Source organism: Puma concolor, chromosome A3, assembly GCF_028749965.1.
Source record: "Puma concolor isolate L17-30 chromosome A3, mPumCon1.1.hap2, whole genome shotgun sequence".
Lineage (NCBI taxonomy): Eukaryota > Metazoa > Chordata > Mammalia > Carnivora > Felidae > Puma > Puma concolor.
The window spans coordinates 78125850-78153190 of NC_141669.1; the positions used below are offsets into that span (position 1 = coordinate 78125850).

General features: G+C 47.0%; 1 protein-coding gene across 6 annotated transcripts in view; it reads left to right on the forward strand.

The window, feature by feature from the left end:
• THADA (THADA armadillo repeat containing) overlaps positions 1–27341 on the forward strand; it is a 327427-nt gene that overhangs the window by 292941 nt on the left and 7145 nt on the right. For 5 of the 6 annotated variants that reach the window (XM_086701217.1, XM_086701218.1, XM_086701219.1 and 2 more), the window contains one exon: positions 26742–26911. The exons of the other annotated variant lie outside the window; for it this stretch is intronic. In XM_086701217.1, coding sequence (XP_086557343.1) covers positions 26742–26911 — 170 coding nt within the window. The remainder of the gene's footprint in view (positions 1–26741; positions 26912–27341) is intronic. 6 annotated transcript variants of the gene reach the window in all.

Here is a 27341-nt window from a genome sequence, read left to right on the forward strand (position 1 = left end):
ACGAGATTTCATATTTCTTACCAACTCCCCCAGGTGATGTTGATGCACCTGGTCAAGGGACCAGACCCAGAGCAGCAAGACCCTAAAGTAAGTCTCCTCAAACATAAATGCCCAAATGTGTTGGTTAAGCATTTTAATGTAACTGCTAATATCACTGTAATAGAAATTGAGACTCAAATATTAAAGGAAAAATGACAATAACTCTTAAATTGAGTTTTTCCCCAAAATGGGGGAGCGGGGGGTCAAAATCTGATGTATCTTTCGGGAGTCCTGATGTCTACACATAACAGAAAAGCCAAAACAGTGGAAGTTTCTCTCTCTCAAGTTTACGGTGTCCATAAGGAGGAGTCCAGGGTGATCAGTGGCTCTCAGTCATGAGGCCCCAGGCCCAGGCTTCCTGTGTTTTTCTGCTTCACTGTCTTGGCATGTGGCCTCTATTGTCAGGGGCACCTCTTGGTCCAAATGGCTGCAGGAAGAATTAACGATCTCATCCTCATTGCAGATGGGAAGAAGGGGAGGAAGGGAGAGGAGGGCTCCAGACCTCTCCATTTGAAGGGGCCCTCCCAAGGCCCCACAAGGCATTTCTGTGGACCTCTCACTTAGTAATATGGTCCTCTTTAGCTGCAAGATGTGCAAAGAAATACATTCTTTTGGCCTGGGCACATCACCTAGGGTTCTCTTACTCAGGAAGAAAGGAGCACATCTGGCCACATTCCACATTGATACAAGAGTTATACTGAAAACGACGTGGAATGGTTGAAAATAAAGGGGTGAACAAGACGACTCCAGGCGAATGACAACCAAACGAAAGGGCTGGGAATAGTAATAGTAGGCAAACTAAAATTTCAGATGAAAAGTAGAAAGATATACAGGAATGGGAACACTGGATGATGATAATGGTAAAAGGGTATGATCCACAAAGAACATGTCACAGGCACGAACCTTTATACATCAAGTAAAATAGCATCAAAGTATAATCCCCTCCAAAAACCACTGTAAAAAATATTAGGGAAACCTGTTAATATCACAAACATAGTAGGATACTTTAACCTGTCTTTCTCAGAATTTATGAGGTCAGGCAGACCAAACATAAATAAGGTTATAAAATGTTGTATTTAAAAGTTTGGATATGGGGGCACCTGGGTGGCTCAGTCGGTTAGGTATCTGACTTCAACTCAGGTCATGATTTCGGGGTTCATGAGTTCAAGCCCCGCCTCAAGCCTCGAACCTGCTTCGGATTCTGTGTCTCCCTCTCTCTCTGCCCTTGCCCCGCTCATGCTGTCTCACTCTCTCTCTCTCAAAAATAAATAAACATTAAAAAAAAATGTTTTTAATAAAAGCTTGGATATGTACTCTGCAGACAAAAATAAGCGTCCATTTCAAAGAGCTACAGAACATGTGCAAAAATTGGTTATATTTTGAGCCCCTAAGAAAAATCTCAATTCCATAAGGTAAGAATCTTTCTAGGCCACATTCTAACCAAATCATAAGCGAACTTGACATTTAAAATAAAAATATAACAAAAAATGCCACTTGGATATTTATACACAGTCTTCTAAATAAGTTATGCCAACGACAAAACAAAAATTAAAAGACTCCTTTTAGGCCTAAACAGATGAAATCACTATCAGTGTTTAAGCAGATGAACCTGTCCTCAGAGGAAATACTTGAAATGTTATAGACAGTTAAATTTTTCTCCAAAATATACAAAGAATTCTTTCAAAATCAATAGTGAAGATAATAGAAATAAAAGATAAAAAGCAAGCACTGTGTGGAAGAAAAAACAGCCAAGAATGGTACACATAAGACAAAACACACTCACCCTGAATAGTAATAAATGTCTACCACACAACAGGGCCCTGTCATTCTCCCCACATCTTACAGGCAAAGAATAAAAAGACCATTCTCACCAGGATTGCTAAGATGTGATCATAGCAGCTGGAGTGGCTATAAATCAGTACATTATTATTTTTTTAACGTGTATTTATTTTTGAGACAGAGAGAGAGAGAGCATGAGCAGGGGAGGGACAGAGAGAGAAGGAGACAGAATCTGAAGCAAGCTCCAGGCTCCAAGCTGTCAGCACGAAGCCTGATGCGGGGCTCGAACTCACAGACTGCGAGATCATGACCTGAGCTGAAGTCCAAGGCTCAACCAACTGAGCCACCCTGTGGCCCTAAATCAGCACATTTTTAAAGGGAGTTTAATGGTATCTTCAGAAATTTTTAATATTTTTACCAATTGATTCAGGTAATCCCAGAGGAATTGATCTTACAGAAATATGTGCACATGCGCAAAGATACATGACAACTCAGAGGATTAAATAAACTTACATTACATGCGCATAGCATGAGGCAGTTAAAAACAATGAAGTAGATCTGTATGAACAGACGGGCAACGGTGCCCATGACATGTAGTTGTCTGAAAAACTAAGTTATTATTAGAGGTAAATATACAGTTTTTTTAAAGTCTAGAAGGCCATATGTTACAAATGGCGGTCTCTGGTGCCCACGGGGACCTGGCATGGAGCATGAGAGCCAGCTAGATGTGCGGTCACAGTAAAGAGCAGGGACAGTGGTGAGCAGAAGAACAGGTGCCTTCTCCGTTGTCTCAATTTGTAACCTTGCCAGATCCAGCCCGGAGTCCACGGATCAGGACTCAGGACTGGCAGCTCTTTCTGCTTCAGCCCCAAGATGACCTCTTGGCCCCTTTGCAAGGGCAGCAGGGAGGGCCCCTGTCGACATCTCATTGCCCCTCTCCCACGAGCATGGTGGCATGGGCTCAGTCCTGTCACTCGGAACGTTATAGTGACTAAAATTGAGTTTAAGATTTTTTTTTTAAGTTTATTTATTTATTTTGAGAGAGAGACAGAAAGAGTAGGGGAGGGGCAGAGAGAGGGTATCTCAAGCAGGCTCCATGCTGTCAGTGCAGACCCTGACGCAGGGCTCGAACTCAAATATGAGATCATGACCTGAGCTCAAACCAAGAGTTGGATGCATAACCGACTGAGCCACCCAGGCATCCTGAAGATTTTTTTTTAGCACCCTAGAACTTAGGTTTTGTTTTGGCTTTACTTGTTCCTTAGTGTTCTGCAAACTCACTCCACCTCAGAGCCTCCAGAATCTTCCAGAATCTTCAGGAGGCCGCACACCAGCCAAGTTACCCACAGTCCCAACATAAGCATGTGTAGAGTTACTCTTTTTAGTCTCTGTAACCCTTTGGAAGGGAGAGGAGCCAACAGCCTTAGCGGTAGTGGAGAAGGATAGCAGGAAATAAACAGCTTGAGGAGGATATAAAGCTCAAGGATTGAGATCTTCCAGTCGCTGCTTCCTATCCTGCTAGCAAAACTTCTGTGCTGCTTCTCATTTCTAAAAGTGACCTTCAGCTTGATTTCTGCCCCCATCAGTGTAAATACTGGCCAGTGGGGCTTTGGTCCAAAGAATGGTTTGACCTTCAGTGTAGGGTTGCCAGATTTAGCAAATAAATATGCAAATATATAAATTTGAATCTCACATGAACCACGAATAATATTTTCTGTGTAAGTGTGCAATATTTGGGACACACTTATGCTAAAAGGTTATTCATTGTTTATCCAAAGTTCAAATTTAACTGGGTGTCCTCCATTTAATCCAGCACTTCTAGTCCAGTGGGCTCCTGTGGCTCCCCCATTCCAAGAGGGGACATCTGAAAGTTGAAGGGTGAAGATCGGTAGGAGTTGAAGTGCTAGTTACCCACAAGCCCCTCACACCCAGAGCCTCCTGATCCGCCCCACCCATCACCCTGTTTGTGCCTACCCCCGCCCCGTTCCCCCCTCCCACCACTCACGTGCTTCCCTACTTCTGAGTTTTGCCTCACTTCCTGCCTCTTGGCTTCCTCTCTTTTAGTCTGTGGCTTTCCCCTACCCTCACTTCTCCTTTTTCCTCGTTTTGCTCTCGCTGGCCCGTAACATGTAATTAAAGTTTACATATTTGAGTGTTGGTTATAATTACTAAATAAGGTTTTATGTTCCTTGCTGTAATTTAAACAGCAGAGGAATTTAACTTTCTGTGTGTGTTTCATTTTCCCTTTATTGATAGGTGGCCTTAAGTTCATTTTTAGCTGTGTGAATCATTGACCTTCATTCACCTTGAGCTAGAAAAAAGGTCCCCCCCATTTCCAGAGTGAATTCATATGCATCTTCCTAAGATGGGTGCCAGCAGGGCACAGTGACAGTGGGAGAGATTGGAATGGGGGACAGAGGGGGGCCTGCTAAGTTGATGCATTCAGGGGAGAAGGGGCTCAGAAGCCTCTTGTACTGGTAAAGCCTTGCCTTTGGCATTGGGCCCAGCTGCCCAGAGCAGAGTGCAGCTCTCTCCCCTTTGTGATTGATCACCTGACTCCTTCCCAACAGGAAGCCGCCTCTAAAAGACAGCGAAGAGCATGGTTTGTGGCTAATAACTAGGGCCCCAGTGTCCTTCTGCTTCCATTCTCTGCCTCTCCAAGGCAACTTTATTCTGGTTTCCTCCCCAAAATGAATGGGGGTCGGGCAATTCTCTGAGCTCCCCCTGAATCAGAACCTATGTTTTCTAGTCGCTGCCCTGAGGGACTCCAATGCCTATGTTTCTCCTATCCTCTCCCTGCCTGCCCTTTTTTTCTCCATCCCTGCTCTGCCCCCACCAGTGGAGGGACCATGACCCAGAAGGTGCCTTCCCGTCTGGGAAGCAGAGCTTTGAATGGCAGTGCCATCTTGCAGAGAGAATAGTGATCTGGGAGTCAGGGAGTCGCCTCTATCCTGAACTAGTTGCTTCTACTCTCTTGGCCTCAGTTTTGTCATCTGTAAAATGGGAGTACCCGTATGTCTTACAGAAAGGCTGTATAAAAATATGAATAAAAACAAGAGTAAGGGGCGCCTGGGTGGCGCAGTCAGTTAAGCGTCCGACTTCAGCCAGGTCACGATCTCGCGGTCCGTGAGTTCGAGCCCCGCGTCAGGCTCTGGGCTGATGGCTCGGAGCCTGGAGCCTGTTTCCGATTCTGTGTCTCCCTCTCTCTCTGCCCCTCCCCCGTTCATGCTCTGTCTCTCTCTGTCCCAAAAATAAATAAACATTGAAAAAAAAAAATTTAAAAAAAAAAAAAAACAAGAGTCAAAAAGTGAACATAGTTCCATCCCCAATCCAAATGCTAAATGATATTTTTTGGTTTTTTGTTTCCTGAGGGTTTTGTTTGTTTGTTTGTTTGTTTTGTTTTTTAGAGAGAGAGAGTGAACAGGGGAGGGTCAGAAAAAGGGAGAGAGAGAATCCCAAGCAGGCTCCATGCTTTCAGTGCAGAGCCTGACATGGGCTTGAACTCATGAATTGTGAGATCATGACCTGAGAAGAAATCAAGAGTCAGACACTTAACCGACTGAGCCTCCCAGGTGCCCCTAAATGATATTTTTTAATGTTGGAAAGCCAGAAACTTGCTGTTGGTGATAGAATCCTTCTCCTTCACCTGATTAGAAAACCTTGCCACTTTATTTTGAAGGTGTCTTTTATTCCTTCTGTCATGGACTCCTAAACATCTGAGTGTTCTTTCCTATCTCTCCTTCCAGGCAGGGGGAAATTTAAAAGAAGCTAAAGGAATAGATATGTCCCCCTTGACATTTCATCATATATTTCAGTAGAAAGGAGTTTGGCTCTTTGAAAAGTTTGACCTAACGGTTTAAGACTGAGTGACTGAGTGGAGGTGTCTCCTTCACTCTGCAGAGGAGACAGCTATGTGAGTTGGAGGTCAACCCTTGCCAAATGGCGGCACAAAGAATTTTGGATCAGATCTCTCGACTTTGATGGGAATAAAATAACAAAGCCTCACCCGCCCGAAGCCCATGGCCTTTTGCTGAGCAAAGTCCTGTCAGCCGACTAGTACGGGAGGCTTTATCCCAGCTGGAAACCCGGTAATGAGTGAGGCTGAAGAATCTGGGTTCCCGGAGTGTGTGGGAAACTGAATCGTAGAGGCCACAGCATTCCGACTCCGATCTTGGACAGATCCCGCGCATTCCCTTGGTTACAGCCATCTGGGGCTCCGAAAGGCACAGAGATTTAGCCAGGGCCTCATCTCCATTGTCGTGGGGCCCAAGCCCCGGTCACCTGGGAGTTCTGTTCACTCCTCACCTTCGAAGCTCGCTGCCCCTCAGCAGTGAGAAACAACAAGAATCTGCCACGCCCGTGGAAATTCGGGTCAGGGAAAGTAGGCAGAAGCAGGATCAAAGCCACTTGTAACCCAAGAATTCCTCAGCAGTTTGAGTCCCTTAATAATTATGGTTTGGAGATTTGCCAGAAAGCAAAACCACTTAGCATGCCATATTTAACAATGAACAGTTTTCTGTGTTCATAATAGTCACTGTGCAGAGCAAATAGGCACCTTGAACAAAGGATAGGGTATTTATATGTGTATATAAAATAACCCGCACTCCCTTAAACCCTGAAGCATGTCTGCAGGGAAGAATGTGGCACTTCCTTCTGCACTGGTACCTGTTTTATGGGTAAGTGGGAGAAAGGCTACATACCCTGCCCCCACCCGCACTGCCTGCATTTAAAACAAACAAACAAACAAACAAACAAAAAACCTTTGTTTAACCCAGAATTTTCCAAACTTATTTAATAGCCAAATCTTTTGTTTTAACCTCTGGTTGGTTTTGGAGTTTGGAGGTTTTTCCTTTTGTTTTGTTTTGTTTTAAATATCTATTCACATTCTAAAAAGATATCTAAAAATATCTATTTTAAATATCTATTCACATTTCCGTGCCCCAAGGAAAACTTTTTGGAAAATGATGAGCCAAGGAAGGTCGGAAGCAGAGATTTTAGACCAGTGGGAAGATGGGGAAAACAAGTCCCCAGCCCTGAGGGATGATGGGTATGATTGTTGGAACCCAGCTCTGCATATCAGTTTGGAGCACCCTACCTACCTTGGGCCCTGTTTCTCTGTGTCATTTTTTTTAATGTTTATTATTTTTGAGAGAGAGAGAGGGAGACACAGAATCTGAAGCAGGCTCCAGGCTCTGAGCTGTCAGCACAGAGCCCGACAGGGGGCTCGAACTCGCGAACCACAACATCATGACCTGAGCCGAAGTTGGACTCTTAACGGACTGAGCCATCCAGGCACCCCTCTCTGTGTCATTTTTTGTTCGTTTGGTTGTATATTTTAACATTTGTGATTGGGGGAAATTGGAGAAAAATGGCCACTTGGAGGAAAGTTCATTAGAACTGGACCTTAAAGGGTAGGTATGATTCCAATGAGGAAAGATGGGGGACATTCCAGAAAGACAGGGGTGGCCAAGTATGAGGCCTGTTCAGAAGAGGAATAAATTAGTATAGTACAAGTGTGACGTGAACAAGTAGGGTGAGGTAAGATGGGGCCAGGATGCAGTGGAGGACCTCTGGATCAAGCAGGACTGACACACGCGCAAAGGTCACAGAGTCTGTCTGACCCAACCCACTTCAGCACAGAGAGGCATATTGGGTCACGTAAATGAGAATTCTGGAGCTAGTGCTGGCTTCACATGTGCCACAATTCAAGGCCTCAAACAGTATCCCAAGGACCTGGTTTCTCTCCCCTCTGTTCTTCAGTTCGTTCTGTTTTAAGGTAGGCTCTCACTGCCCTTGGAGTTACAAGATGGCTGCAGCAGCTTTGGCCTTTACATCATCATTTATTTTGAGGCCTGTGTCAATAAAGTTCCTTTACTCTTAAATGCTTATTTATTTATTTATTTATTTATTTATTTTTAATGTTTGTTGATTTTTGAGAGAGAACGTGAATGGGGAAGGGGCAGACAGAAAGAGAGATACAGAATCTGAAGCAGGCCCCAGGCTCTGAGACATCAGCACAGAGCCCAACCTGGGGCTTGAACCCACAAGCCGTGAGATCATGACCTGAGCCGAAGTCAGATGCTTAACCAACTGAGCCACCCAGGCTCCCCTTAAATGCTCTTTTAATGGCTGCCATTGGGTTCCAGGCCCATCCCAGAATCAATCTCTGAGTCAGGGGCCATGATGCCCTGATTGGCTTAGACCTGGGGCAAGAGCCCATGCCTAGAGTGTGAAGTAAGGCTAGCCCCACCAAAACCACATAGACTAAAAGACATGGAGGGGCTGGCTCTTGGGGGAGAGTGGGGTACCGTTATCCAGAGAAGGTGAATGGAAGCTAGGCCACAGAAACAACAGATGTCCACTAAAACCTGGAGTACCAGGCCAAAGAATCTGGATATCATTTGCAACAGAGAACCAGTAAAAATTTCTGAACGAATAGTGATCAGAACTATGCATTGAGATTAATTCAGCTACAGTTTAATAATTGCCATGTGCTTGGCACATGGTAGGGGCTCAATAAATATGTAATGAATGAGGGAGGTAAATGGGTGGATTGGGGGTAGGGAGAGAGAGAAACGCATTCTTAGGAGACCATCATAATAGTTTTGGAGGGTAGCTGGCAAAGGAAGTAACGAAGACTCATCAAGAAAATCAAGAGGTTCCACTGTCATGAAACACACATAAGGAAAACCTATCAAGAGGACAGGGTTGGTGAGCCATGCCAAACACTGTCAAAAGACCAGATCAAGGAGGAAAGGGACTGAGAAAATGTCAGAATGGAGAGTTGAGAAAGAAGGTCCAGTAGTAGGATGGTCAGAAGCCAACTTCAAGGAGTTCAGAAGTAGGAGGCCACCCTGTAATAACATCCATCTTCTCTTCCTCCCTGTTTCAAACTCAGAGAAAAAAAAGAACAAAAAACAAAAAAAAAACCCTTTACTTCCACACATTCTTCACGAAGCACCCGATGCCCTCCCCATGACCTTTATCCAGCCATGATGTCCATTTCTCCCGTGTGTCTTTAGGCTCTCCTCCCTCTCCAGGGCTATCTCTCGTATAAATATTAACATTACTATCTTGTCCTAAGACAACATTTCTTAGACCCTGTTCTGCCTTAAGTTAATGTTTCAAAAAGAATCATTAGAGGAATCTTGAAGTTAGGGAGGACAGAAGTTTGAGCTTAGGTTGAATATCCTTTGCGGAAGACAAGATTATCTGTAAGAATGAGTGGTTAGGGAGTGGGATACAGGGACAGGGAGAAGGTTGAAACAGTTCATTTAGAGGTTCAGTTAGGAGTCAAATGAATGAGGGGCATCTGGGTGGTTCAGGTGGTTAAGCATCCGACTCGATTTCAGCTCAGGTCATGATCTCATGGTTCATGAGTTCGAGCCCCACATAGGACTCCACACTAACAGTGCAGAGCCTGCTTGGAATTCTCTCTCTCTCTGCCCCTCCCTGTCTCTATTTCTCTCTCTCTAAAAAAAAAAAAAAAAAAAAACATTAAAAAAAATGAATGAAAGAATTGCCAGGGGCCAGTGGGAGGCCAGCTGAGATTAAATAGCTTGAATTATGGAGAGCCTAATCAGTGTCCCGCGTCTCTTCGGCTAGAATTGGCGCAGAGTAGAGTAGTGACCTGGTTTGAGCAGAGATGGTTATGGAGCGCCGTTGAGCCTGGCCGAAGGTCAACTTGACGTGGGGGTTGGGGGCGAGAAGAGCATCACAGACCAAGGGAGCCCAGGGTATGTAAAGAAAGGCAAGTGACAGCCTCAGAGAGGAGGCAGAGTCCAAGATGTGGTCAGAGATGTGTGAGGGGGTTGTCTCAGTGGAAGAAATAGAAGGTTAAACAGTTGTGTTGGGGATATTAGAAAGGCCACATGGTGTGTGATACGTGGTTTAAATCCCATATCCTAACCTGTTTCTCCGCTTACCTTGTTTATAAAATGAGGCTCATAAAACCTTCAGAAGTTCGTTGTAATTAATACATATGAGGTACTTATGACAGTGCTCACACGTAGTAAGTGCTCACTGAATGTTGGTGATGGTGATGTTCATTTAAAAGTGATGAAAAGACTTAGAACTTGAGGTCTTGAGGTTGAAACCATTCTAAGGAATAACAAGCTCTCAGATGCTGTCAGGCCTGTTATGAGCAGAGGGAAATTGGAGGTGGAAAGCATTGGAATCGAGGAGGTTGCAGAATGGTGCACCCGAATACTGGCAGAGACATCTTTACAGGTGTGGAAGTCACCAGTGGGCTGGCAATGACTCCGCGTCACTGAGACAGGCCAGGTCTCTAGCTGAAGTTAACAAAAACGGGGATGCGGCTATAATGGGCTTCAAGGGAAGACACATTGTTGAGAGAGAAGGAGCGAGGGCTGTCTACAAGTGGCAGAAGGAGGGGCTCATCTGTCTGAGTCAGAGACTGAGGGAAAGAAGAAACAGCTTCTACTGGAAAGTGAGGAGTATTCTTCCAGGAGGAGGAAGAAACGGGCCAAGGTTGAAAAAAGTGGAGTAGTTGTTCATGGTAGAACAGATTTTGATTGAGAAGAGATGTTTTTCATAATAGCTTTTAAGAAAACTCATTCCCAAGCCTGGGGCAAGTCTGAAGAAGGCTTTTGCGTAAGGGAGGAAGTGGGAAGGAGGTTTGAGTAGATTCCTGGAAAAGCCAATAGATGGGGGCTCTGTTCCCTCACCTTGATTGTAGGATATGCAGCATTAGACACGGTGGCTCAGGACTGGGCGCTGGTGCCGGGCATGCCCCAACCGGACACCCCCCCTGCCAGCCCACCCACCCCTTCTGCTCGGGGAGCACACTGTGACGTGTGCATTTCCAGCGTTGGTGCCACCGGGCACAATGGTGGATAGAGGGACCGGGAGAGCTGGGATTGCAGCTTTTGCTTTGAGAGAGCAGACAGATGGGTTTAAAGGGAGAGAAACAGGACACCAGCGAGCTGCGTGACTGTGTTCTTTTCCAAAAGCACTGCTCAGTAATGTGATTGTATTCGGACATTTTTTTTTTCATGACGTCAGGGAATAGCCTCCCTTAAAAGCTCTCATGAAAAAGCACAACTATAAAACAGACTCAGGCAATGAAATGGAAACCAGACAAGTGGGTCTGTGTAATTCGGGTAAAGAGATTTCTCCTTGCAGCTTTGTGATCCGATCTCTGCTCTCTGAATAAAACTCTATTTCACGAGATCCACTTACATATGAGCTTTACCTTGCAGGTGCTTTTAGACATAACATGTCTTGCTTTATTACCAAACGTGCAGGAAAGCACGGGTTCCCTCATCAGTGGCTATTCAGACCACCCTCCTAGGCTTGCCACCTTTCTCCAGTCCTCACAAGTCTTAAACCTCTCATCCTTGTATGATCCCAGCCCAGCAGCAGGAGGGAGGGCTAGTCCCGTGTGTGCCTCGTTTAACCCCCATGTGTACCTTTATCCACCCCTCACACCCCTGCTCAGGTTTAGTCTTGGAGAAGTGTGTCCTGGGAAGCACGACTCATTGAAGAGGGTCTTTCTTACCCACCCCCTTTTCTTAAACTCATAGAGGCGCAGAACTGAATCACCTGCCATCCTCTGTTTTTGGCACATTCTCTGGCTACATCCCCAAGGAGCTCCTTTATTTTTTGTATTTTTCTTTTTTATGGAGGTGAAACACCTAACATAAAATTAACCATCTTAAAGTGTAAATGCAGTGGGATTTCGTACATTCATAATATTGTGCAACCATCACCACTATCTAGTCCCAGAGCATTTTCATCATGCTCCCTCGCCTCCCAAAAACGCCCATGTCCCTTAAGCAATCACTCCCTGTCCTCCCCTTTCCTCCCAGCCCCTGGCAACCACCAGTCTGCTTCCTGTCTCTGACTCTTCCTGTTCTGGGTATTTCATGTTTAAGGGTTCATCCATGTTGTAGCATATATCAGTACTTCATTTTTTTTTATGCCTGAGTGCTAGTCTCTTGCATGGATGTCCCACATTTGTGCATCTAGTCACCCATTGATGGACATTTGAGTTGTTTCCACCTTTTGGCTACCGTGAGGAATGCTGCTATGAACATAGATATAAAGTTTTTATTTGAGTATGTGGTTTCAGTTCTTCTGGGTATATACCTAGGAGTGGAATTGCTGCATAATATAGTAATTCTGTGTTTAACTTTTTGAGGAACTAGAGGTCCCTTCTTTTTTTTTTTTTTTATAAGTAAGCTTTATGTTCAACGTGGGGCTTGAACTCACAACCCTAAGACCAAGAGTCACATGCTCCACCGACTAAGCTAGCCAGGAGCCCCTGGAAGTCCCTTCTTGATGGGCATTCTCCTGGGTCTGTTCTGTCAAGGAACAGTAGGCATCTACCACCCCAGCCCCAGCCCCCAAGACACATTGACCTCATCCTGCTAGATCTGGAAAGAAACTGAAAGAGTAAGGCTGAGAAGCCAGGAGTCTCTCTGGAAGTGAGTAAGGTCACCAAAGAGATGCTGGAAATCAGAAGAAAGACAATCTGGGAAGAGATAGGATGCTAAAGGGATCTGGGGCCACAAGAAGACTGGACCAAGGCAGGGGAAGAATTGATCGAGAAAGGAACTCAGTTGTCCAGAATGAAGGAATGTGTAAACCTAAAACCCCCAAAGCTGTTATGGCCACTCTACTGGTGATGGAGGAGTGATAGAGGAAAGCTATAGACTCATTTGTCCCTCTAATGATGGGGCAGGGGATCCAGGCAGAAAGAGTCCTTGAGGCTGAGGAATTGGGAAACTCAGGCCTTGTGGAGCCACTGAGGGTTTTTATAAAAGGAGGCTTTAGAGGGATCGTCTTGACTACAGGGTGGAAGAGGATGCCTTGGAGGAGAGGAAGACAAAACTGGAAGCAAGGGGGCTGGTCAGAAGGTTACCAATGCTCTTAAAACACGATGGGGGAGGGTGGTCCTAGGAGAGGCAGTGAGGATGGGAGACTGACTGCCGTCGTCAGGTCCACTACCTGCACGCAGAGGAGAGGGCTTCAGAAGGCCCCGGGGCTCCAGAGCACCGCACACACTGCCGGAGATTCCCGTCGGTTAAGAGGTAAGAGGTGAGTTCAGGGACAGGTTGTGGATGCATGCCAGACTGCTCCTTCTTGATGGAGGACTACAGTCAGAAATTCTAGCTAAATATGCATTTTTTCATCTGAATTATGCCAACATTGGTTAATTTTCATCAAGAAATTCTTTTCTGGTGTAACTCCCATCAAGTTAGTTTCATTCCTTGATCAGTTTTCTACATGGAGCCGTTAAACCATTTCTGATGTTCTCCCTTATTTTCTTAAGTGTCAGCTCTGTTAAATTTAAGTGTAAATTTAACAATAAAGACTTGATTTTTTTCTTTTTTTGGTCAAATTTTAGTCAGTAAGAGTCTTACCACACCCGAGTTTAAATCTCATCAGTTCTATATTTTCTAATGTGTGTTTCCATCAACTTGCATTATCCCCATTGTCATTGTTATTGCTATTATTTGCAGTTTTCAGTGTTACTAACAAAATGATTTCTTTGGTCAGTTGTTGTGGAATTTATCGTGTGCTATTTAACCATTGTTGGCTTAGTTGGGTGTTGATTATTTTTAGCAGTGACATTCATGGCAAGATCAAAACATCCTCAAGGTCAAAACCAATCCGCTTCTTCCCAGAATTCCTCTTCCTTCTATCCTCCCTCCCACCCTTCCCATCAAAGACTGGTTCTGAAAGGAAAGAAATAGTGGACCCTTCTGGGCAATGGGCTCTGAAGCCTCAGAGCACCCAGCCACCCTTCCTAGCAGCTAATTTAATTATTTTTTTAAGTAGACTCCAAGCCCAGCATGGAGCCCAATGTGGGGCTTGAACTCACAACCCTGAGATCCAGACCTGAGCTGAGATCAAAAGTCAGATCCTCAACCAACTGAGCCACCCAGGCACCTCCCTAGCAGCTAGTTTAAATCCAACCTGCAACAGTTTGATCTGTTCTCCTTTTTTTAGTTGGCTAAAAACACAAGTAACTCACTGCCCCGTATTCTCTGAATTGTTATCTCTTCCTTGGCTTGTTCTTGAAGAGAGGTTTTTCTGTGGTCTCTCCCTTCCCTTCCCTCACCCCAGCCTTCTCTAGCCTCAGCCACCCCGCTTCCATCAGCCCAGGGCCATGGCAACAGGTGCTTTCCAATGCCTCTGGAGGTGGGCAGTAATTCAAGGGAGGCTGGTGGGGGGTCCTGGCCACAGGGGTCTGGGAGTGAACTTAGTTTCAAAATCTAAAATTTCCAGAAACTTTGAGGGCTCAGTCGGTTAAGCGGCCAACTTCGGCTCAGGTCATGATCTCACAGCTCAAAGGCTCATGAGTTCGAGCCCTGCATCGGGCTCTGTGATGACAGCTCAGAACCTGGAGCCTGCTTCAGATTCTGTGTCTCCCTCTCTCTCTGCCCCTCCCCTGCTCATGGTCTCTCTGTCTCTCTCTCTCAAAAATAAACATCAAAAATAAATTAATATTTCCAGAAACTTTGAAATCACCAGTGCTTAACATTTTGAGCACTGTTTATGAATCTTAAAATCACTTTGTGACTTTAGGAATCATTTATACCTTGATGAACATGCTATATTACCAATGACTGTTTTTGTTCTGTTTAGAGCTGTAAAAGCCTGAGAGTGAGAGAGCTTTCTGGATTCGGAATAAGGCTGGGAGATGGTAGTGGTAATGCCCTCAAGAGACAAAAATTATCTTCCTGAATTTTTCTGAGTTCAAATTTCTAGTCTTCAGTTACACTTCAGAACCATCTGTAGCCATGACCTTCCATAGCCCACGGGTGTGTTGGGGGAGCTGGGCAGACCCCCATCTTGTGCTCGGTACTGCATGCCCCATGCCTAGATTGGACATGAGTTCTGGGGAGCTCTGGCCTCTGGCTGGCACAGCGCCTTGTGCTCATGACAGCTTTGCTGAAATAAATCAGCCATTTGGTTTCTTCTTCTCTCCCACCTCAAGCCCTATTTGAATAAGCTGAAAGGGTTGAAGATAGGGAGTAGGGGACCAAGGTAGGCAATATGGTGGGTGGAGAGTGGCGCTGAGGGTCAGAGAAGCTTAGGAAGAACTCAGAAGGAGCTAGTCAGTCTTCAGAGCTCAGGCTGAGAAGAAATTTCCTTTAACAAGTTCCAGTCGTGAAATAAACTAAAGAAAACTTGGGGTGCCTGGGTGGTGCAGTCGGTTAAGCGTCCGACTTCAGCCAGGTCACGATCTCGCGGTCCGTGGGTTCGAGCCCCGCGTCGGGCTCTGGGCTGATGGCTCAGAGCCTGGAGCCTGTTTCCGATTCTGTGTCTCCCTCTCTCTCTGCCCCTCCCCCGTTCATGCTCTGTCTCTCTCTGTCCCAAAAAAAATAAATAAACGTTGAAAAAAAAAAGAAAAGAAAACTGGAATGACTTCAAGGAAAGGGAGAAGAGAAATAGTAGGATCCAGGCTGGTCCCTGAGGAATATGGAATGTGTCTGCAGAACACTTGAACTCTGCCCAGAGGAAGAGGAGGCTAATTGCAGAAGGAGAGCTCGAGTTGCCCAGTGCCACCTCCCTCCCCAGGACAGCGTCTCAGTCTATAGGCATCCTCATTGTACTCGACCTCCTCACTGGCTCATCCAGCAGTGTCAGGGAGATGGGGAGAAGGACTCAGATTGCGCCTTCCAGGAGTGCTTTGGGATGAGTGACCTAAGTGCAAGGTGCTTACCTTTCACGAAGAGGCGGAGGTGATTGAACACTTTGGGAGGCCCAACAGAGTAAAATCACCGAGGAACAGGCAGAGCGCAGGGGAAGTGCTGCTGGCGAGGGTCGCACCTTGCGCAAGGGTGTCAAGCATGGGCCGGATGCTGTTGTCCAGAGCATCTCTGGACTGGACCTAACTCACTCCTCACCCTGTGACCCTGTCACACACCAGGGCTCCAGGGAAAGGTCTTCATTAGCCTGCTCTGGAGCGGCCATGGACAAAGCTCACATGCACCTTACTCTTTCCCACTGACTTAGGAGGTAGCCGCAAGAAACAGGACAGTGAGCTGCGCACAAAATTGGGTATAACCAGGTACCCTGAAAGGTTTAGACGGGTGGATGGTGCTCCCCTTCTCCCCAGACTGAATGCCCCCAGGAGAACCCAGCTTTTGTCACAGGCATTGTTGCCTGAGAGTGACGTTCGTTTCAATCCACTCCTCATTCTTTGGTGTGGTTGGAAGTGAACAATTGTAAGCATTTTTATAAGCTTTGAGCTGAGTGTACTATTAACCAGCTGTAATTTAATTTATCAACCCCTTTTCAGTGAAGTATGGCCCTCCTAAGGAAGAAATGCACACTTGTAATTCATATGAAATGCTTGTTTGTTTTTATTCATGTTGGCTGGATCCATTTTTAAAATTAGGGGAAAATATATATATATTTACCCAGTGATTTGAGGTGGGCCCACATTTTTTAAATTATAGCTTTTTTAACTTTAAAAATACAGGTTTTTAAAAATACGTATCTTTTCTTTCAAATGAAAACCAAGGATTTGGTTTCATGACGGGTCAACCAGGAAAATGTTTGCACCAGGGTTATGACTGCTTCTGTGGGGGTGTCAGCCTTTGGGAGCTAGGTCTGCAGGAACTCTGGGGGAACCCAGGCCATTTGTTCTGTATAAAAATGGCTAGAAAATTAAGAAAAAGCAAATTACTAATATTTGAAAGGTTTCCCCCCCCCCCCAACTATTTTTAGAATTTCCAGTGGTGTTTTTATCCTTTCCCTTCAGACCTGGAAAATGTTTCCACCTCCAGACAGAAAGGGCTCTGTAATAAGCTATTCATCTCAAGTGGCTGCTTTTCACCTGTTACCACCTTTCTGCCCAGAGAGCTGATGAGGAGTGGGGGGAGCTAGGGATTGCCTTGTGGGGGGGGGGTGGAAATGAGAGGAGATGAGCTCCTTCTTATGTGCCCCAAATAGAGACCCAGGCCCCTGTTTTCCTGATGAACATTGGAAAGTTCCATCCATCCACCTACCAGACTGTTTACGTGGAGAGACTTCATCAAAGGGACTATTTACAGTTGTGCAGGGTTGTGGGCAGAGCTAAGGCAGGGCTTCTCAACCTCAGTACTACTGACATTTGGGGGAGGCGGGAGGTATCATGTGCATCACAGGGTAGCTAGCAGCATCCCTGGCCTCCAGCCACCACCTCCTCTGACTTGACAACCAAAAATGTGTCAGACATTGACAGATGTCCCCTACAGGGCAATATTGTCTCTGCTTGTGGTTGAGAACCACTAGGTGGAGGGAAGCAGCAAGTGATGTTGAGGCACCCAGAGACTAGTATTACTGCCCCCACCACCCTGAAAGCAGACGGAATGGGGGTTCCTGAACCCAAGAAGAGCTAAACTGGGAGGGGCGCAGCCATGCCAGAACCTTGGCGACTCACAGGGGAGAGTGTGGGAAAGAAAAACCCCACTTCTCTCTCTTTCTCCCCTCCAAATTCTGTGTTCCCTCCCCATGGTATAAATCCTGCCAGAAGCCAGGTGGTGAGGAAACCTGGGTAGCACAGTCCATAAAGTCAGCCTCCTGGGGCACTGAGCGGGAGGCTGAAAGACAAAGAATGGATGGTGGGAGCAAAAATATGATTATATGAAATTAATCAGTCTACTCATCCCTCCATATGTTCATTCAACATTTATAGTTGGCTTAGCAAAATGGTCAAGAATATAAGCTCTGGAGTCAGACAAGCCTGGGTTTGTATCTGGCCCTACCGCGAACCTGTGTGATCTTGAATGAGTGACTTCCTTAACGCTCAATAACCTCAAATGTAGAATGGCAACAATTATTCTGTCTATATGTGCCTGAGTCTTGCAGTGTTGGAGATTTCCCGGGGAAACACAAGTCCTAAGTAAATTGCTTAGTACATGACTCTAATCAAGTGCCAAGTGGATGGTATCTGCTGTGTGCCCAGTGCTGCTTTATGGATGATCGTGGGAAAAGCAAAGACATGGGGCTCAGCTACAGAATGCCCTCTTTCACCATCTGTCAGCATACTGAGTGCTGTGCAGATATGAGCAGAGAAAGGTCACAGAGGGCTAGAAAAATCCAGACCACAAGACCTGAGTCAGGTCCCAAGGGACGAGTAGGTCTGGCTAAGTCAGGATGAGGAAGCAGATCTATTAGACAGGGGATGATGAGGAAACCGAAGCCATGAGAGTTGGAGGGAGGGGGGAAGGCCCAGAGAGCCCCAGAGGCAGACTGGTGAGCAGACAGCTTTGGTAGATAGTCTTGGTCTATGAAGATGAGGGGCTGGATCTGGGTTAGCTGCCTTCCTCAGTACTCAGGTGTAGGAGTCAGAAACTCACATGCCTACAGGAGTGAGTGGGAGGCAGCAAGGGTCGTCCCAGACTGGATGCACTGATGCCTCCTGTAGAGCAGAGCCATTGTTGTGCTCCAGGCATCTATTACCACATTAAAGTGCAGGCCTAGGACACCAGGTTCTAATTTTCTGAATTTTCAAATGATGCTAGCAACTCAGATTTTTTATGAGAAATCTCCTGACTTTTAAAAAACCATATAAGCCATACCAGACTTGTGTGGACACCAAACAGTTTATTTGCACCCCTGTCTAGAAGCTTCTGAGGGGCCCTTTGGGGCGTTAGAACCCTTGAGCTCTGTGTTTGGTTGGGTTCTGCCTCCTTGTGTACTCTCTTCTAAACAATAACTCTCAGGGCTTAAACAAACAAAGAAACAAACAAACAAAAACCAAAACGGGTGCTTGGGTGGCTCAGTCCGTTAAGCATCCAACTTCGGCTCAGGTCATGATCTCACAGTTCGTGGGTTCGAGCGTCACTTCGGGCTCTGTGCTGACAGCTCAGAGCCGGGAACCTGCTTCGGATTCTGTGTCTCCTCTCTCTCTGCCCCTCCCCCACTCACACTCCGTGTCTCTCTCTCTCTCTCTCTCTCTCGAAAATAAATGAACAACAACAAAAAAAAAAAGCAGAAAAAGAAGTAGGAGGAAGAGTTCCCCTCCAGACTTAATACCGTGGCCAGGTTGGGAGTGTAAGGGAAGGGCTGGCTGTAGCCTAGGCACACAGACTTGGAACAGTGAGTGGGTGGGCAGTAGTCTGTGCTGTATGCGCTCCTTGCACTTGCCCCAGTGCATGCTGGGGCAGGGGCTGGGGCTGGGGCTGGGGCTTCCCTTGAGAGCACTAACCAGCACATTTGGTTCTTCTTTGATGAAATTGTTTAAATATTCAGGTAAAGAACAGAGGCTAATATCACAAATACCCATGTTCCCCTACCCAGACTTCCTGCTGGGTTCTTCAGAACTGGAGATGTCACCCCTTTTCTTTCCTTAGGACACGGACCTTCCTCTGGGCCATTTGTCTCGGGTAAGGGTCACTGGGGAGCTCTGTTTGGTGGTAAAGGCTGAGAAAATGACCTTTGGTATAGCCATGAAGTCCTGTCACTGACTGCCACGCCAGGAAACCACCTCTGAGTGCTGGCTCTGCTGGCCCTGAAGAGCAGAGAGCCATGGGCTCTAGGGCCAAGGGTCAGGAGAGGCAAGGGACAGAGGGGCTCTGGCAGCCTCAGGAAGAACTGAATGGCAGAGTCAGCAGTTGAACCAAGCTTCAGTTCCACACTTGTTTCTCATGACTAAAATCCAGGCTCTTGCTCTGCTGAGGGGAAGTAAAGAAGTGTATGGAGAAGACCAAAAATAATGAAGTGGTCTGGAAACAGCCTCGTGCAACCTTAAAATATTTTCGCTCAGAAAAAAGAAGGCACAGTAATACTCCCTCACTCAAACACTGCCTTTGCCTCCCGGCATCTGCTCCAGCCTGTCTGGCCCTCCGGCTACACCTCCACCTCCCCTGGCGGACACCCCTCCTCAGGGGTAGGCCTAATCTCCCTGCTCCTCCCTTTCGTCCCAGCCGTGCATGGCCCCTTACGCTTGGCCTGCCCAGGTTTCCCCTCCATGAAGCTCCCTCCTCCCACTCTCCACCTTTTTTTTCCCTTTTCTAGTGTTTCATTGCTGCTACTAATGATATCGTCAGTCCCATCACGATACGCCATCTTAGACTGTTTCATGACCCTTCGTATGTGTCAGCTCATCTCTGACTAAACTCTTCTGTCTCTGAGAGAAGGGACTGGGGTTTTCCTTGTGTTTCTCACAGTGCCCCCCACACAGCAGGTGACATTAAGTACTATGGGCAGAGAGAAGCTTGAATTGATGGGTGAATGGGTGGGTGGATGGACAGAGAGATGGTTGAATGGCAAGGTTGAGGGAGTTTGACAAAGGCTCAAAACTGGGTTCTCCAGAGCTAGGGGCAGGGAACATCCAACCCATCTCCATTTACTCAGCATTTACTGTGCTGACTTGGGCTCTCTCAGGAAGGAGACTTGACCAGTGGCCTTAGTCTAGAGGGCATCTTCCCCATGACAGTTTAGAATCAGACTGTCTAATCCATGGTCTGAAGCAGTTTTCAAGGTTGGCATCTGGAACAAGTCAATGTTGGCATTTTCATTTTAATCAGTACGGTTGAAGAAGTCCTCGAAGCCTGGGACTTAATGTGGATCCAGTCCACTGTGTGAAGCCTGTGTCTTTAGCTGCTAGCCCCGAGATGGGCCTTGTCACAGAGGTGGGAAAGAAGATGGGCGGCAGGGCTGTGGGGCTCCCCATGCTCACCTCAAGAGCGTCAGCAAGTAAGGTGTCCCGTTAGCCAGGTGCCTGCCTTGGCAGGAGAGCCCTGATGTGGCTGGGGCAGTAACAAGAAGTCCCCACTGCAGCAGCCCTGAAGCCCTGTGTTTGCTCCCCTCCCCTACAACCAAGTTACCCATTCACAAGGGTGGAAGGCAAGGATTAACTAGTTCTAAATGCTGATTCGTTGGGTTTCCAACTCACTTCCAAATGACTGAATGCTTATGCCCCTTGTGTAGGCCTACCACAGATGTGAATGTGTACCGATACACCTCAGCCATTTGAAGAGGCTTATTTCACGCTAGCCTTAGCTGTGTAGCCATTGGGAGCCAATGAATACTTCTCCCACACTGACTTCTTCCCTCCTCTGATTCCTGCAGCTCATGAGATCCAGACCAGTCCATTGAGCACTTGATGTCTCGTTGCTTGAGTTTAAGCCTTCCCTTCCCTCTCAGACCACTACCTTCTTGAGGACAGGACTTGTCAGCTACTTGCCTTGCTTTTCCCACAGTGCTCAGCACGGTGCTGACCACATAGCACACCCTCAGCACCTACGCCCTGACTGTCTGGTGAAGGGCCAGCTGCTCCAGGAAGCCTTCTCAGGTGCCCTCCCCACCCGCTGAGCAACCACTCACCTCTGCAGAGTCCTCTAGTGCCTGAGGCCCAGGCCCTACAGGCAAGCATGAGGGCTTGAAGTATTTGTCCAGGCTCAAATATTCTGTGAGCTCTTTCAAGGCATGCACTGTGCTCAGCAGTTGGGACCAACCGTGCACACAGATTTTTTAAGACAACAATTTCACTGAGATACGCCATACACGTGCCACATGAGTCAACTGCAGAAAGGGTACCATGCACCGGTTTTAGCATATTCATGGAGTTGTTCAGCCATCACCACAGTCGAGTTCAGCCATTTTCATCACTCCAAAAGAAACCCGCGCCCTTAGCAGTCCCCCTTCATTCTCCCTGTAGCAGTTTCCGGGGGCTGTTGTAACAAATTACCATAAACTTGGTGACCTAAAACAACAGCAGTTTCTGGTTTCACAAGGCCAGAAGTCCAACATTAAGGTGTCAACAGGGCCACACTGGAGGCTCTGGGGAAGAATCTTGCTCTAGGGAATTCCTTGCCTCTTCCAGCTTCCGGAGGCTGTCAGCATACCTTGGTTGCATCACTCCAGTCTTCTAGCTTCACATCACCACCTCCTCTGTGTGTCTGCTGTCTTTCTGCTCTCTCTTGTTAGGACATTTGTGATGGCATTTAGGGTCCACCCAGATCAGCGAAGATTATTTCCTTCATCTCAACACCATTAACTTAATCACATTTGCAAAGACCCTTTTTCCAAGTAAGGTAACATTCATGGGTTCCAGGGACTGGACATGAATATCTTTTGGGAAGCCAATTTTTGGCCTACCACACTGCCCATGCCCCCTGGCCCAAAATAATTCACATCCCACAAAATTTGCCAAATTAAAGTGTACAGGGGTGCCTGGGTGGCTCAGTCAGTTAAGCATCTGACTCTTGGTTTCAACTCAGGGCATGATCTTGTGGTTTTGTGGATTCAAACCCCGCATCAGGCTCTGTGCTGACAGCATGGAGCCTGCTTGGGATTCTGTCTCTCTCCCTCTCTCTCTGCCCCTCCCCTGTTGCACCATCTCTGTCTCTCTCAAAATAAAAAAGAAACTTAAAAAAATGTTTTTAAATAACTGCACAGGTGTACACATTTTAGTATATTCACAAGACTGTGCAACCATCACCACTATTAAATTCCAGAACACTTCAATCAGCCCAAAAAAGAAACATTATTTCTATCAGCAATCATTCCTCAATCTCCCTAGTCTCCAACTTCTGGCAGCCACCAATCCACCTTTTGTCTCTATGATTTGCCTGTTCTGGATATTTCACATAAGTGGAATTATATAATACACAGGCTGTTGTGTCTGGCTTCTTTCACTTAGCGTGTTTTCAAAGTTCCTCCGTGTTGTAGCATGCATCACTACTTCATTCCTTTTTAAGGCTGAATAATCTTCCATTGTATGGATATACCACATTTTATTTATCCATTCATTGGTTGATGGACATTTTGACTGCTTCTGTGTATTGACTATTAGGAACATTCATGTACAAGTTTTTGTGTGGACATATGTGCTTTATCTCTCTTAGGTATGTGCCTAGGAGTGAGCAAAACTTTGAGACTGTTTTCCAAAGTGGCTGCACCATTTTACATCCCCATCAGCAATGTCTGAGAGTTCCATCTTCTCCATAGCCTCACCAAAACTTATTACTTATTATCTGTCTTTTTTATTATAGTTCTCCAAGTGGTTGTGAAGTGGTATCTCACCATGGTTTTGATTTGCATTTTTCTGATGGTCGACAATGTTAAGCATCTCTTCCCGTAACTTATTGGTCATTTGTGTATCTTCTCTGGAGAAATGTCTGTTCAGATCCTTTGCATGTGTTTTCATTGGGTTATTTGTATTTTATTATTTCAGTTTTTTTAATGTTTATTTATTGGGGGGGCACATGCATGCACACGCACGTGCGCGCTCACACACACACATACACACACACACACAAGCTGGGGAGGGCCAAAGAGAGAGGGAGAGAGAGAAGCCCAAGCAGGCTCTAAGCCTGGCTGGCCTGCATGGTCAGCTCAAAAGTTCCTCCCCCCACTCTCCTGCCTCTCTTCACAAGGCATTTGGCCAGTAGAGATCTGGGTTGTTCTGGCTGAGGTGTCCTAGTCCAGGGCAAGGTAATAAAAGAGGAAACTTGGTGGGATGCATCTGGCCCCTCAAAGAGATTTAAATCCAACCAGTTCTCCTCCTGCCCCCACCCCGCTTTTTCTCCCTTCCTTCTTCATCTTGCAGAGTCAGTATTTGGGCGGTTATAATTCTCTCTGGATCCACCTCTAGCCACATTGCACCAGCACTCCTTTATACCTCTGTCATGCCTGCCACTCTCCTGCCGCTTCCTCAGCACGATTGATGACGAAATGGTGCAGGATGGGGGATATCTGTCCTGTTGGGTAGGGCAGGTGCAGCAGTCTGGCCTTCCTGGCGGCTTCTCTGGTCACTCTCGTATGTTCTTTATGGAGCCAACCGGAGTGTTGCTGAGCTGCAGGCACAGATTTTGCTGGTGGACTGTGGCATTTCCAGTCCTTGCCTTGAGGAGACCGAAGGGGGAGCAGGCCGTAAATCAGAAGGTAGATTTTTGTGAAAGGTTTCACATAAGCCCACCTGCTGCACAATACCTGCTGCTTTGATTGTCTTTTGAAATATGGCCCCCAGCTGGGAGCTTTTCTTTGTGAATCAGAGTGATAAAGCCAAGTCTGACTTCATCTCTGTGGGGTGCCGGGGGTGTTTCTCCATTGCCTCCCTGTGGGGTAGGGACAGCTTCTGCGCTGAGGCCCACTTAGCTCACTGCCACCACAGCTAACTGTGCAAACTCGGATCCGTTACCCCGCTTCCATGAGCATAACTTCCTCATTTGTTAAATAAGGATGCCTCCCTCCTAGTGGTGGGAGCGGTAAGGATCTGATAGGCCAGTATTCATTATTATCAACGGTAACCCTAGTTAACCATCTAGTGAATGCTTGCTTTGTGGCAGTCCCTATGTTATTAAATCAAGCGGCAGTAAAGGAAAAGATTTCATGATCTCCGGGGCCACACACTGGAATGTTCTGAGCCTCTGCTCTATGTTTAATCCCATGCCGGTCTTCGTGCGTATTTTCAGTTCTTTGAGGTTTGAAGGATGCCAATTAATTGTACCGTCTCCCCATACAGCTACTACACAGAGGGGTCAGGTAGAGATAAAAACAGATATTGTAGGGATGCCTGGACGGCTCAGTTGGTTAAGCGTCCCATTTCAGCTCAGGTCATGATCTCGCGGTTCGTGGGTTCGAGCCCCTCATCGGGCTCTGTGCTGAAGCTCAGAGCCTGGAGCCTTTTTCAGATTCTGTGTCTCCCTCTCTCTCTGCTCCTCCCCAGCTCACACTCTGTCTCTCTTTCTCAAAAATAAATAAACATTTAAAAAAAAATTTTTTTTAATAATAAAAATAGGGGCGCCTGGGTGGCGCAGTCGGTTAAGCGTCCGACTTCAGCCAGGTCACGATCTCGCGGTCCGTGAGTTCGAGCCCCGCGTCGGGCTCTGGGCTGATGGCTCAGAGCCTGGAGCCTGTTTCCGATTCTGTGTCTCCCTCTCTCTCTGCCCCTCCCCCGTTCATGCTCTGTCTCTCTCTGTCCCAAAAATAAATAAACGTTGAAAAAAATAATAATAATAATAAAAATAAAAAATAGAGATTGTATTGTAGGTAAAGGCTAGACCAACACATGGCCCAGACCTACAGCCAAAATGCACCTTTGCTCCCCACTTCCCTCCCATCCCCCTCCTCTTTTTCTGTTGCCCAAGTTAAATCCTGGTTCCAGGCTGCACAGGCAGCAGCCTAGGGAGCAGGGGCACTAAGGAGCAGTTGTCCCAGGGGATTGATTTGGGGATGGTGACATCAGTCTTTTAGCTGCTTCCATGAGTGTAGGCTCTTCTGGGTGTGTTCCAGGTAGTACTGGCCCCGCTGCAGGGTCACCAACCCTGCTTATCTCACTGTGAAGACTTGCATGTCTAGAATGTTGGTGCTGTTTCCAAATCTGTGTTCCACAGGCATCGTGAAACATTTTGCCCATTCCTATTCTTCATAGTCACTTACAGCTCTGTGACTATACAAAAGTGGGTCATTCTGAGCCCAGGATCCCTCACCTGTGAAGTAGGGATGGCAATATCCAACCGATAGGATGTTGAAGGAATGGACAGAAGATACTTGGTTAGGGCCTGGCACATAATGGGCCCTTGGGGGGCCATCCTGCTATGTCTGGTTCAGTACCCTGAGAACTCAAAGCTTTCAGTCCAGACTTGGAGGCTTCTCCCCGTGTGCTGAGCATGTCTCTTTGGGAGCCAGTGGTCAGGGCCAGGTCTATGTGCTGGAGTTGGAAATGTGGATTTGGGAAAAGATGAGGCCTCAACAGAAGTGGGTCCTCGAAAGACCAGCACTGGTGCATGGATGGATCCAAAGAGGTTCATTTTGTGGTGGGATTTCAATCCCATGTTTCAGACCTCCTCCAGGTTGGGGGCGGGAGGGCTGGGGTCGTTAGCGGAAGTGCCAACAACCCAGAGCCTCCCTTCAAATCCATATTTAGGACTGCCTAAGGCAAAATGATGAAGTAAGCAATGGTTCCCCCAAGGCACCTGCTTCCTCTTTCTGCACCCTAATCTACTCTTTCAGCGCCCTTTCCCAGCCAACTAGGAAGATGAGTGTCTGAAAATGAATTCAAAGAGGGCAGCAAAATGTGAGCCAAATCAGGCTCACCACCTTTTGTTGTACAGCTCGTAAACTACAAATGGTTTTTATGTTTTTAAATGGTTGGGGGAAAAAAACCAAAAGAAGAATATTTTATGACATGTGAAAACCACATGACATTCAAATTTTACTGGAACATTAAAAGTTTACATATTGTCCATGGCTGCTTCCAGCAGAGTTGAGTAGTTGTGACAGAGACCTGAAGACCCCCAATGTCTGAAATATTTATTATCTGGCCTTTTAAGAAAACGTTTGGTGGGGTGCCTGGGTGGCTCAGTCGGTTAAGAGTCCGACTTCAGCTCAGGTCATGATGTCACAGTCTGTGGGTTCGAGCCCCATGTCGGGCTCTGTGCTGACAGCTCAGAGCCTGGAGCCTGCTTCGGATTCTGTGTCTCCCTCTCTCTCTGCCCCTCCCCTGCTCACGCTCTGTCTCTCTCTGTCTCAAAAAAAAAAAAAAAAAAAAAAGAAAACGTTTACTGATGCCCTGCTCTAAACTGTTAAGAGATTTATGTGTTATGTGGTCAGCAAGATTTGCTTTCAGAGGGACAGGCAAACCAACAGAATCCAGGCGTTGTGGCAGGCCTGCAGAGGAGACACTGGGTGGGGAGCTTTCCTGATTTCCTCCCAGTTACACTGGAGGGGCTGACAGGAGGTAAATGTCTAATCCTGCAGGCAGACTTGCTACTGACCACACTGGGCTAGGGGGCATGGAAATGGTGGGGTTCGGGCCTGTGACTCACTCTAGCTGTGTAGACAGCAGGACTCAGAAATGGGTTGGTAATCTCTGAGGAGCCTATCCCACCAGCCTCCCCATAGGCTGGTGGTAGTGATTAACTCGAGGCCCTTCATGTTTAGAGTCCTTCAGAGCCTCCGTGGGGTGGCCCTGAGCAGCACATTCATCGTTTGCTTCTCTCTCGCTTCCACAGAATTTGCCTTCTGCCAGATGGATGCCTCAATCGCACTGACTCTGGCCCTGGCTGTGCTGTGTGACCTGCTCCAGCAGTGGGACCAGCTGGCCCCCGGACTCCCAGTCTTGCTGGGATGGCTGTTGGGAGAGGGGGAGGACTTCGTGGTCCATGTAGAAAGCACACATCAGGTAATCCTAGGGTCTCAGGGCAGTGGGGGCGGGGGGAGGGGGGGGCGGGTCAGAGTGTCAAACCTGCTGAATGCAGCACATTAGGCTACTTGGGCTTCAGGTGCCTGCTGAACGTGTGCTTCTGGATGCTTAGGTACGGATCAAGTATGGCTTAGGAAACTGTCTGAATGACATGGCAGCCTGCTAGATCTGCTGGGGGCCCTGGAGATGCTGGGGCAGCTCTCATGCTGGCTTTTTGGGTTCCAATGGTAAGTCTTCAGATCACTAGGGGAGAGGACTTTGAAAGAGACTCCTTGGTTTCCGAAGCCAGTGAGTGTGCTCCCGCACTCTCCAGCTGTCTAACTAAAGCCAGTACCCGTATCTGCTCCACACCCAGGACACCCCTTGATCGCCTGACCCCGGTGGCCGACGGGACTGGCATTCCTGAGCG